Below are 12,013 nucleotides of genomic sequence, written 5' to 3' on the forward strand. Positions count from 1 at the left end.
AGCTTCCTCCTTCCCTCCGTAGAAGGAGGCTTCCCTCCGTGCTCCCAACCTGCCCGCGGCTCCCTCTAGTGTGCAGTTTCTCTATTCCAGAATAAATTCAATTGCTGTTCCCTACGCTTCGTTGTTTACTTTTAAAGTTTGACAGCAGGTAGATAATATAGTTCTCAAAGATTTTATTTATTTGTCTATCTTTTGGGGGGCGCGGGGCAGAGGGAGAATGAAAGAAAGACTTTCAGGGACGCCTGGGTGGCTCAGCTGGTTAAGCGGCTGCCTTCGGCTCAGGTCATGATCCCAGCGTCCTGGGATCGAGTCCCGCATCAGGCTTCTTGCTCAGCCGGGAGCCTGCTTCTCCCTCTGCCTCTGCCTGCCACTCTGTCTGCTTGTGCTCACTCTCGCTCCTCTCCCTCTCTCTCTCTGACAAATAAATAAATAAATAAAATCTTAAAAAAAAAAAAAAGAAAGAAAGAAAGACTTTCAAACAGATTGTCCACTGAGCTTGGACCCTGGCCGGGGGCTCAATCTCACCACCCCAAGACCATGACCCGAGCCAAAACCAAGAGTCAGACGCTCAAATGACTGAGCCGCCCAGGCGCCCCAATATTTATGTTTATTGATGATTGATTGACCCCTAATGAGAAAGCACTACTAAATATGGAGACATTTTAATTACCCAGCACCAAAAGTTCAGGAGGGATTGCACAGAATTTAATTTTCTAAATAACACAAACTTACCTCTCTAAATAATATGAAAACATTTAATGGGCATTTTGCCAAAATATATCTCCCTGGCTTTTTTGGGGGGTGGGGAGGAATACACAGAAACAGAAGGCAGAATTCCACACCAGCATTGGTGCAGGGAACCAGCCAAAAATATTGACTCCATTTCTCTCTTTTGGAGAAGACTCCTGTTTTACTGAATAAGAATGTTTAGGAGCAAATCGAAGCTTAACAAAAAAAAAAAAAAATGTTAGAATCTTTATTATAAACCTCCCTTCCTCCTCAGTCCCACAGAAACTTCTGCTGAAGAAAATCTCCAGGTTCCACCAAGGACAGCAGGGTCAAGAGCAGGGCCTAAGGTGCCCTTGGGCTTAAAATCCTACAGTTTCCATCACTGCTGTTTTCTGAGTAAAGAAACGTATCTTCGCACCCATTTTTCCTTTGGCTGGGCACAGACTTTATGGCCTTTTTTGGTAGTGAATCTGTGGAAAGGAGAAGCTGACAGTCAATACAGAGAACTTTTGCTTCCTGTAGAGCTGGGAAGGGCGGGGGTCAGCCCCTTGATTCACTTTCTCTCGCCCTTCTGCAGCTGTTAGAGCCCCCGTTCCCCCTTCTGGTCCTCGATTTCCCCTCTGCTCTGTTTTCCACTGGAGCCCATGCTCCCAGGCCCACCTCCCCCAGGAAATAATTTCCAACAGCGTTAGTCCAAAGCATATAGCCTGGACCATCCCTCTAAATTCTTTTGTTTTAACATAGACGCTTTATGGAGATGTAATTCACATGGTGTGCAATTCACTCTTTTAAAGTGTATCCATGATAATGCATTGTTTTTTTTTTTTAAAAGATTTAATTTATTTATTTGACAGACAGAGATCACAAGCAGGCAGAGAGGCAGGCAGAGAGAGAGGAGGAAGAAGGCTCCCTGCTGAGCAGAGAGCCCGATGCGGGACTCGATCCCAGGACCCTGAGATCATGACCTGAGCCGAAGGCAGAGGCTTTAACCGACTGAGCCACCCAGGTGCCCCCCCACCATTCATTTTAGAACATTAGCCTGACCACCCCCCTCCCACCAAAAGTCTTTATTATTTTTGATTCATAGAATCATAGCACATCAGGTCTTCAAGCAAAAACACGTGGTCAAAGGCTGTCGTGCTGTTCCATTCTTAATCACGTTATCATGCGTTGTTGGCCACCGCGGTTTATATAGGATTCCTACATTCCTTACAGCACTGTGCACTCATGAAGAGTGAGGGTCCTGCCTGATACCCTGAGTGTCCTCCAGCCCCAGATGTGATGAAAGACTAAGTCAGGGTGCTCTAGCCTAGAGCAGCTCACAGGGCCCAGCAGTATTTACGGGGTGGGGGGGTGCTCTAAGGCTGGTCCCATGCCGGGGAGAAGAGCCAAAATGATACGGGGTGCCTGGGTGGTTCAGTCATTAAGCAGCTGCCTTCAGCTCAGGTCATGATCCCGGGGTCCTGGGATCGAGCCCCACATTGGGCTCCCTGCTCAGCAGGAAGCCTGCTTCTCCTTCTCCCAATCTCCCTGCTTGTGCTCCCTCTCTCTCTCTCTCTGTGTCTCTGTCAAATAAATAAATAAAATCTTAAAAAAAAAAAAAGATGGGAAAATGGGGGAGAAACAGGACTTTGTGAACCTTTGAGATTTCTTCGACATCATTGAACCATGGGGATCTGTGCCCCCTCCCCTCGGATTAAGGCCAACCTTAGGGACCGGTTGGCCAGTAGGTTGCGGCAGAGCTGATGCTGTGTGACCTCATAGGCTACATCACAGAAGGTTCACTGGCACACTTATACTGGAGCTTTGAACCAGCTTGTAAGGAGGGCTCCAGCTCAACCACACATTGTGGAAGCCCAAAGTGGCCCCAAAGAGAGACGCTGTTCCATCTCGTCCCCAAAGAGAGATGCCAACTCCAGCTCCATCTGTCTCTACCCCTACAACAGATGCCACGCCGGACCATCCGGCCAAGCCCTGCCGAAAGTCCTGTCCCACAGAGATGGGAAAGTGATCACTGTTGTATGAACCGCTGAGTTTCGGTGTTGGTCCGTCACACAGTGACTGATAACTGATGTTGGCCTCTCCCTTTCCCTTTACAAATGAGGAAACTTGACTTGCCAAAGGTCACATAGCTTGTAAGCGACAGAGCCACCGCTTTGAGCCCAGCTCAGGGCTCTCTGCAAAGCGTTACAAGCTGACATCTGAAAAGCCCCAGAAAGCTTTAAATCGAGACACCAAGGAGAACTCGCCTCTGAGCCCCGGAGGGTGCTTCTCCACAACTGGACACTCATGCGTCCCTTTTCTATTCCTGTCTCAGAACAATGACATTCAGGTCTGCCACAGGAGCCCCTTCTCTCTGCTGCTGCACCATGCTCTGCTGTTCGGGGAACCCCACGCCCTTGGGAGCAGGAACCAGCCCTTCCCCGCGTGTTTGCATTTAAAGATAGCTTCCAGCTGGCAATCGTCCCCTGTGGGCAGGCACAGCGCCAAAGACTTAGCCTGTGATATCTCGTTTAGTCCTGCCGGGGCCCTGTGTCCTCTCTCCCACTACTGACGAGCCCGGCATGACTTGGCTCCTGTCCTCCTGTCCATCCGTAGGCGACATGTTCCTCCGACACACCTGCGGCTCTCTGCCCGGCACATCCCTGTTCCACTTTGGAACAACACCATTCCCACTTATCCTTAGCGGGGAAGTCTCCGTGCACACGCCGCGTCCTCTGGGAGACCTTCCCCCCAACCAAATTAGGTCCTCGTGGGATGGGATGGAGGCTCGCAGAATATACCAACCCAAAATATGCCACTTGGCAGAAGCATTATTTTGAACTAAAGACACTTCAAAAACAAACAAACAAAAACCCCAGCAAGTGCTAGAAGGGTGTTCCGACTTCCTCTTTCCCCCCTGAAAGCAGGAAATAGAATTCCCATGTGAAAGATATCCTTCTTGGACCAGGAGGAAAGAAATATCCCTATTGCCAGAGATAGGAAGTCAAAGCCAAGAGAATTCTTTACCAACAGACCTTGTTAAGGTAAGTCTTACTGTCCCGTACAGCCTACCCTAGAGATTTTAGCCATATTTCCACAATCCACTCTCTCTGTGCAAGCTAGCTTAAAAGCACTTGGGTTTTGCCACTCCTTTGGGTTTTCATTTTCCTATGGGGGCTCCCGTGTCCATGTAAACATTTGTGTGCCTTTTCCTTTTTTCTGTTAATCTCTCTTGAGTCAGTCTCCTTCTCAGGCTCCCCCGGAGCTCCTACGAGGGCAGAGATCAAGTACTACCTCCCCATAAGACGATTTCCCTCCTGCTCTCTTTATCTTGGTGCTGCGTGTGTGTGTGTGTGTGTGTGTGTGTGTGTGTGTGTGTGTGTTGGGGGGGGGGTCAGCCCTGCCCAGCACCCAGGCACTAAAATTGCTCGTGGGGACCCTGAAAGTCCAAATAAGAAATACTCACATCACAGCCTGCTGGGGGCAGCTGTTCCTGGTGAGGTGATAGGAATGCACCGACTTCCAGGGAAGGATCTTGTGGCTGTATTTGAAGCAGCAGAACTTGGCTATATCACTGCCACCTAAAAAACAGGGAGAGGAAGGAGCTAGGAGGGGAGTACCCTTTGTTTCTCTGCACAGCCCGCCCCGGGGAAGGGAGTAGGACATCTCCATACGTGTGGCTACTCCAGAATGGACACTGAGAATGAAGATCAGGAGAAGAAGAAAGCCAACAGGAAAGCTCTTCATGGTGCTGCAAGCCGGGCCCTCCATAGCCTTCTCCCAAATTCCTCCTGACTCCACCTGACCCCCTTTTATAGGGCTAAGTCGTCCCCTAAGAGATTTCCAGAGAAATTTGTGGTTGAGAACAAAAGCAGCTATTTCGACCCTATAGTGGAGAAGCAACCTGATACCTTTGGAAGAAGATTGAAAGGAAAGGAAAAGCCATCTGAGGGAAGGGGAGGAGCCAGCACACCATTGGGAGTTTCTGCCCCAGTGTTTTTGTCCGAACCAATGCTTTGTTGTTTGAAAAGCAAAAGTGGAGGAAATGAAATAATGGTTCTCCAGAACTGACTTAAAATACCTTAGAACACAGTGGATTTCCTGAATTGATTTCTGGCTCTCGACCAAAACTTTATTTGCTTTTTAAGTACAGGTTATCTCTCTCTTTTGTAAAGATTTAATTTATTGATTTGAGAGAGAGAGAGGGAGAGAGAGCATGAGAGGGGGAGGGGTCAGGGGGGTAGAGTTAGAGGGAGAAGCAGACTTCCTGGTGAGTAGGGGCTCAATCCTGGGACTCTGGGATCATGACCTGAGCCTACATCAGACACTCAACTGACTGAGCCCCCTCGGCGCCCCAGCATGGCTTATCTCTTGATGATGCATGGACGGTCTCAGGACATGATGGATTGTAGAGCAGCCTGGTCACAACAACAAAGGTTCAAGAACAAGGCTCTGGTGCCTGTCCTATCTTCTCAGTGCCACCCATCCTGCAACCCTTGGTGCCAGAGCTTTTGGGGGCCCTTAGAGCTATCTCCTCTGGTTTAGAGGGTCCCAAACCTGGCAGAACATCACAATTGCCTGGGGCCTAGAAAAAAAATAAAAAAGAAAACCCCCAAAGATATTCTCTGTTCCTGCTTTGTACCTCCTGGGTCAGGGTCTTTGGGAAAGACACCCAGAAATCTACATTTTAGCCAGATTTGACTAAAATGGGGAAAAAGTATTCTAGAGTGGGGCTGTGAATTTCACCAAGTCTCAGGAAGGGGTAGAGTTGGACTCTCAGATCTGTATCTACCACCAACCACCCCACCCATCTGATAATGCTCCGTTGGGGCTTTAAAAATTTGAGTTTAAGGCAAAAAAAAAAAAAAGAAATCCACTAACCATCTAGAACCACAGACTTTTTAAGAGCTAACTGGGACCCTTTAAAACAGCACCACCCCCTCTCCCAGCACCTCAGTCTTCCAGACTATTCTGACTTGGTTCTGAACTCACTGTTGACCTTGACTCAATCCAAGGCAGATCTGACTTTGACACAATTCTTTTAGGTTCTTTTTAAAATTTGGCTGAAATCTGTATTTCCATTGCCTCTGCTCTGTTCAAAAATGCCTACTTTCTCTTCTTTTGGAAGAGGAGCAAGTCTGTGGGATAAGGAAGTGGGGATATTAACCCTCCACCTCTCTTCATGTCTTCGGTTGAGGGCGGGATCCCGCATTTCTGTCTTGTCCTACAACCACACTGAGTGCTCCGTGATGAGGGTAACAGCCCTCAGGCAGGGGCAGGTGTCCTCCATAAGCAGCCTTTGACTCACAGAAGTGAGATAAGGGGTTATGAATGGGGCTCCAATGGCACCTGCTACCATTATTATATTTGTCCTTGAATATTCTCTCTTGCAGGTTAAGTCTCCCCACCCACGCCTTCAGTTGGCCCCACACCGTCCCTCACCACCACCACACACCACCAGTTCCCACTTCAATAGCTCCCGTGTGCTGGCGATCCAAAGGTTTCATAGACGGATCACAATAGACACTAACCATGAGGGGCTGATAGAGATTTGATCAGTTGCACTGTAGTCGGAATTTGGAACTTTTCTTCATTAAAAGGAACCAATAAGAGAGTGAAAAGGTGAGGGGTTGGGTAGATTTTTGCCACATGCCTATACTAGGTTGAAGAGTGTCTCCCCCAAATTCATGGTACTTTGGAACTTTGGAATGTGATCTTATTTGAAAAACAGGGTCTTTGCAGCTGTAATTAGTTAAGAGGAGGTCATACTTGGATTGGGATAGGCTCCTGTGATATTGTGGTTTATAATAAATATATATTTGGTCTATAACCCTTGGCACGCAGCTCCTAAAACCTTCATAAATTTCTTTCTTTCCTTTTTAAATTTATTTTAGAGAGAGAGAGAGAGAGAGAGAGCAGGTAAGGGGCAGAGGGAGAGGGAGAGACTTAAGCAGACTCCCCGCTGAGTGCAGAGACCGAGGCAGGGTTCAGTCTCACAACCCTGCGGTCACCACCTAAGTTGAAACCAAGAGTCAGAGGCCACCCACGTGCCCCAAACCCATGTAATTTTCTAAGCCGGGAGAGCAATGGGAACATCTTTTGTTTCTAATATTTGGTCTTTGTCCTCAGTTCTTGAAATAGCTCCAGAACAATACAGATGAAAGGGAGCATCTTATCACACATAACCTGCCCCTTCCAACCACAGTGTATTGATGTTAACGCAGTGATTTTTGAAAAGCCCCCAGATAAAACCACTGGGAGGGAACGGGTTATGGCAGGGGTGGGGGCGGGGAGAGCTAAGTGGTTAGAAGAATAGAACTTTCAGCCCCACTGCCCCATCTCTGGGGAGGGGAGAGGGGCTGGAGGTTGATTTAATCCCAGTGTCCAATGACTTCATTAATTATGCCTTCATAATGGAGCCTCCACCCAAATCCCCAAAGGGCAGGGTTCGGAGGGCTTTAGGGTTGGAGCACGTGTAGGTGTTGGCAGAGTGGCGCCTCCCCACCCCCGAGGGCTCGGAAGCTCTACATCTCTTCCGTCAGGCTGTTCCCGGATAGTATCCTTTTAGAATAAATTGGTAATCTAACCACGAAATCTAGTTTTCCTGAGTTCCATGAGCTGCTCTAGCCAATCATGAATCCCAAGGAGGTGGGGGGGGGGTCACGGGAACCTCCAATCCACCACCAGGTCAGAAGCGCAGGTGACGACCTGAACTTGCCATTGGCCGCCGGCGTGGGGGAGGGGCAGTCTCGTAGGGCCAAGCCCTTAACCCATGGGCGCTGAGGCTGGTAGGGTCAGGATTGAGCCCAGCTGGTGTCTGATAATTGCCTGGGGTAAGGAAATCCCACATCTGACATCCGAAATGCAGCATTGAGAGGGAAGTATTGTAGGGAGTAGAGGTAAAGCAGAAGACTTGTTTCCCTTTCCGCTCTAAACCCAGTGACTGCTGTCCCTATAAGAAGGCCAAGGGAGGAGACACAGAGACACTCAGGAAGGGAGACGTCCATGTGAGGACAGAGGCAGAGACCAGTGTGATACCCTCACAAGTCAGAGGGAGCCTGGCCCTGCCAACACCTTGATTTCAGACACCCAGCCTCCAGAACCACGAGAGGACAGACGTCCGTTGTTTTACGCCACCCAGTTTGGGGTAATTTGTTCAGGACGCTCTAAGGCACTAAGACAACATATTTCTATAAAAGGACTGGAACTCAGAATATTAAAAAAAAAACCTATAAATCCAAAAAAAGATGACATAATAGAGAAATGGCTGAAACCTGAACACTTTCTGAAGGAGGAAACCCCAATGATGAATGAAAGAGGCCTCATACTATTAGTTCTGAGAGAAATGCAGATTTAAACCACAATACAAATCTGCTCATGCCCCAGGAGATGGCTCACAGGAAACAGATGAAAAATATCAAGAGCCAGTGAGGACATGGCCCCTGGAAACATACCATGGTGGGAGTGGCAAAAAATGGGCGGTATTTACTAATGTTGAACGTACCTGTTCTCTATAACCCGGCAATTCTACGCCTAGGATTTGAAACGTACTGATCGGAAAAGGGTGCATGTGGGGCTCAGTTGGTTAAGCAACTGCCTTCGGCTCAGGTCATGATCCCGGAATCCTGGGATCAAGTGCCGCATTGGGCTCCCAGCTCCATGGGGAGTCTGCTTCTCCCTCTGACCTTCTCCCCTCTCATGCTCTCTCTCTCTCTGAAAGAAATAAAATCTTAAAAAAAAAAAAGAGAGATGAGTACATGTGTTTGCCCAAAGACATTGTTCCTCATAATCCCAAACTGGAAGTTACGCAAGTATCTGTCAACGGTGCAGTGGAAAATTAATTGTGGTTTGTTAACACTGTCCACTGAAGAATAATGAGAATGGACTATGGTTACATGTATCATGCTGAGGAAGAGAAGCCTGATGTGAAAGACAAATGTGCTCGGATCCCATGGGCGTAGACTACCAATGAATCAGAGCCAACCCATAATCATGGCGGCCAGAAGGGTGGTTACCTTTAGGAAATAGCCAGTGGTAAGCGAGGCCCGAGGGGAGTTCTGAGGGAGACTGATACTCTCTGGGTACTGGTGCACCTTTTTATCTCGTGAAAATTGGTTGAGCTGTCCCTGTATGGATTTACGTACTTTTCAGTATGTCAATACATTCGTGAAGGAGAAGAAAGCAATATGGCGGATGAATTAGTGAATCCTGACCCCTGCTCTATTCCCCACCAGCCTCTTCTCTACGTTGAAGCCCGCGCCCCACCCCCACCCTCCAGCCTGCTGGCTGGGCTCCCACCACGGGTGTATGGATCTCTCAGAACCCTCCATCCCATGTGGTTCCCAAGGTGTGGACTGTAATCCTCATTTCCCACTACTCTGGGCAGACTTCCAGAACCAGGTCTACCACTCTGTTGTCACTCTTCTGGTCTGTGCCTCTAGGCTCACCTTCCCTAGCTGAGTTGCCTCTCCTGGATTCCCCTCATTATAGACCGAATTGTGTTTCCTAATCCCCAGTGTAACTGTATTTGGATAAAAGACCCTTAAAGGGGCAGTTAAGGGGAGGGGTGGAGCCCTGATCCAATAGGACCAGCGTCCTTGTGAGAAGAGCCTGCACGCCAAGAAGAGAAGCCTCGGGAGAAACCAGCCCCACTGACACCTCGATCTTGGCCTTCTAGCCCCAGAACTGTAAGAAATAGATGCCTGTTATCTAAAACCCCCATCTGTGGCATTCCTTGTGGGTTCTCCCAGAAGCAGATTCTGAGGCAAGGATTTGAGGGCAAACAATGTATTTTGGAGGAATCACAAGAAATACCAGCAGAGGTCTGGAGGACTCAGAGAGAAGAGAAGGCAGCCAGTGAAGGAAAGGTGCCTTGCAGAGCGGGTTACCACTGCCCGCAACCCTGGCTCGATCCCACTGGAGACTTTTAGATGTAAGTTAGAGTCGCAGCAACAGAGCAGAGGGAGCTGGGCCGCTCCACCTCCTCTTCCCAGGGCCGCTGACCTTGGGTCCTTGGACCTCACGTGGAGGACCTCGGGCACATGTGGATGGAGGACGGGGTGGGCATGGTGGGAACAGAAGGGTGAGGGCCGAGGGGATGCGGGCTGAGCACTGCACGTACCCCCTATGTGAGAACAGAAAATCCCTCCTCTGGAGGCAGAACGCCGCGTTCCGTGTCGGCAAAGACTCCACCCTCCAGGTCTGTGACTCATGTGATCTCTTCCGGGAAGCCTTCCTCCATCCTTCCTTCGGAGCCGGAGCGGGCGGCTGTCCTCCGGCTCCACACCGTACAGGGTTGAATGGCGTCTGGGACTTCCCACACACATCAGCTTACCTGGCTGCCTGCCTTCTTGGACGGTGAGTTCTTTTCATTCATTTCTTCACTGAATCATTCATTCAACAGATTTTTTTTAAAGATGTTATTTATGAGAGAGAGAGAGAGTGTGTGTGTGTGTGCATGTGTGTGTGTGTGTGTGTGTGTGTATGTGTGTATGAGAAAGCACACAGCAGGGGAGAGAGGCAGAGGGAGAAGGGAGAAGCAGGCTCCCCACTGAGCAGGGACCCAGGACCCTGGGATCATGACCTGAGCCAAAGGCAGAGGCTTAACCGACTGAGCCACCCAGGGGCCCCAACAGATTTTTTTTTCTGCTCTCCGAGCTGTCCTAGATGCTGAGATCCAGAGGTAGACGAGACAGATGTGGTCCCTACTTGTATATGTTCCAGTGGAGGGAAAAGACATCAAGCAGAAAACAATTACCCAATAAATATGAATTATACCCGGGGCGTGTACTTTGAAGGAGAAGCATAGGGGGCTTTAGAAATGTACATTGAGGGAATCTGAATGAAGCCAAGGGGTCAGAAGAGCCTTCCTTTAAGGAAAGTGACTGTTGCACTTAGCCTCGAAGGACAACGTGCTGGTTATTCTCCGTTTGCCCCGACAACTCATCATCAAGGAGTCAAGAAAGATTCTCATTTGTCTTCATAAGCTTTTGGCACAGAGTCTGGAATCCATTTATGCAACAGATGTTTGCTGGGTCCTCTCCAGGCGTCCAGACACTGCCCAAGACTCTGCAGATACAAAGTTGAGTGAAACGGAAATGTGCCCTCTGCCTACGGTCCTGGACATCAGGGAGAGGCCGGAAGGGGACCCAGTGTGGGCAGACGGTTTCCCCAGAGCTGGGCAACTCCCTGCAGGCTGTAGGTACCCTCTTCGTTCGGGTCTGATCGAAGCAGTGTGGAGTCAAGCAAAGCAAAACACGCCTCCTGGAATCGGAGAAGACAAACCTGTTTTCTGTTCGTGGGTTACCCGTTCGTTGCTCCATTTATCGCCAGAGCCGTCCTGCGAGGGAGGTTTTATCACGCCAACTCTGTCCATCCAAGGGACCCGAGATCCCAAGAGGAGAGGGCATTTGTTCAAGGTCACACGGCCAGCAGGTGGCGGAGCCAAGTTTCAAAGCCAAGTCTGTCTCACAAGCCTGTGCCCTCTTCTGCCTCGAGGAGCCTTTTAGGGTTCTGCCCCCTGCCCCCCTGCTGCCTCCCCGAGAAAGGGACTCAAGGTTAGCCTGCTCCAGATTCTGTCCTGGAGCCGAAACTACCCTGCCAGGAAGGGAGACTATCAAAGGATGAACAATGTCTGGGTAGATAAGTCAGGGCACCTGCCAAGGCTGCAAGAGTGGGCACGCTTTCAAAGAACGGGTGTGAAAAGGGAAATGAAAACAGTCTCATGATTCACAATGTCTTAAATATCAAAACAGACCTCGGCTTAGTGGGGGAAGGCAGCTCTTCCTGGTTCAGAGGCCCACGAGAAGTTTCTCCTGGTCCACAGCAGGGGTCTCTGGGCGCTCCCAGTGGCCTGGCCATATCTGCAGCGCCTGCCCAAGGTGTCCATATTCCGCAGGGTTTTTGCTGCTCAAAGCCAGGAGAATGATGGGATTTCTAGGGAATGCCAGTTACAGGATGTCTTTTCTTGGGTCCAGAAAACGTAGAGGCCAGAAAGGCATGATCTGAGCGTGGCAAAGCAACGGCAGCCGAAGGACCGATGGGTTGCGTGGGAGCAAAGCAGAAAGGGGAGTCGGGAGTGTAGGGGGGCAGGCTGAGCCTTCAGGGGGTCCTCTCGCTGGTCCGTGTGCGCTGAGCTGGTAAGACACCCCCCTCCCCAGTTTCAGGAGGTGAAAATCTTCAAGTCAGAACGAGGGTGTTCCTGGAATCGATTAGACCTATCATTCTTGGAAGTTAGATAACTCGTCACAGAGAGGTTCAACCCAGAGAAACAAAGCCACAGAATTCTGCGGAACAAGTAGCT

General features: G+C 49.6%; 1 protein-coding gene across 1 annotated transcript; it reads right to left on the reverse strand.

Moving 5' to 3' along the window:
* Positions 1-737: 737 nt before the first annotated feature.
* Positions 738-4,616, reverse strand: CCL26 (C-C motif chemokine ligand 26). The gene is made up of 3 exons (XM_004761642.3): positions 4,386-4,616; positions 4,178-4,292; positions 738-1,199 (listed from the first exon to the last, which is right to left on the reverse strand). Exons 1-3 carry the CDS (start codon positions 4,480-4,482, stop codon positions 1,109-1,111), a joined length of 303 nt encoding a protein of 100 aa, XP_004761699.1. The 5' UTR covers positions 4,483-4,616; the 3' UTR covers positions 738-1,108.
* Positions 4,617-12,013: the final 7,397 nt, after the last annotated feature.

This window comes from Mustela putorius, unplaced genomic scaffold (genome assembly GCF_011764305.1).
Source record: "Mustela putorius furo isolate JIRA1106 unplaced genomic scaffold, ASM1176430v1.1 tig00000139_pilon_pilon_pilon, whole genome shotgun sequence".
Classification (NCBI taxonomy): Eukaryota; Metazoa; Chordata; class Mammalia; order Carnivora; family Mustelidae; genus Mustela; species Mustela putorius.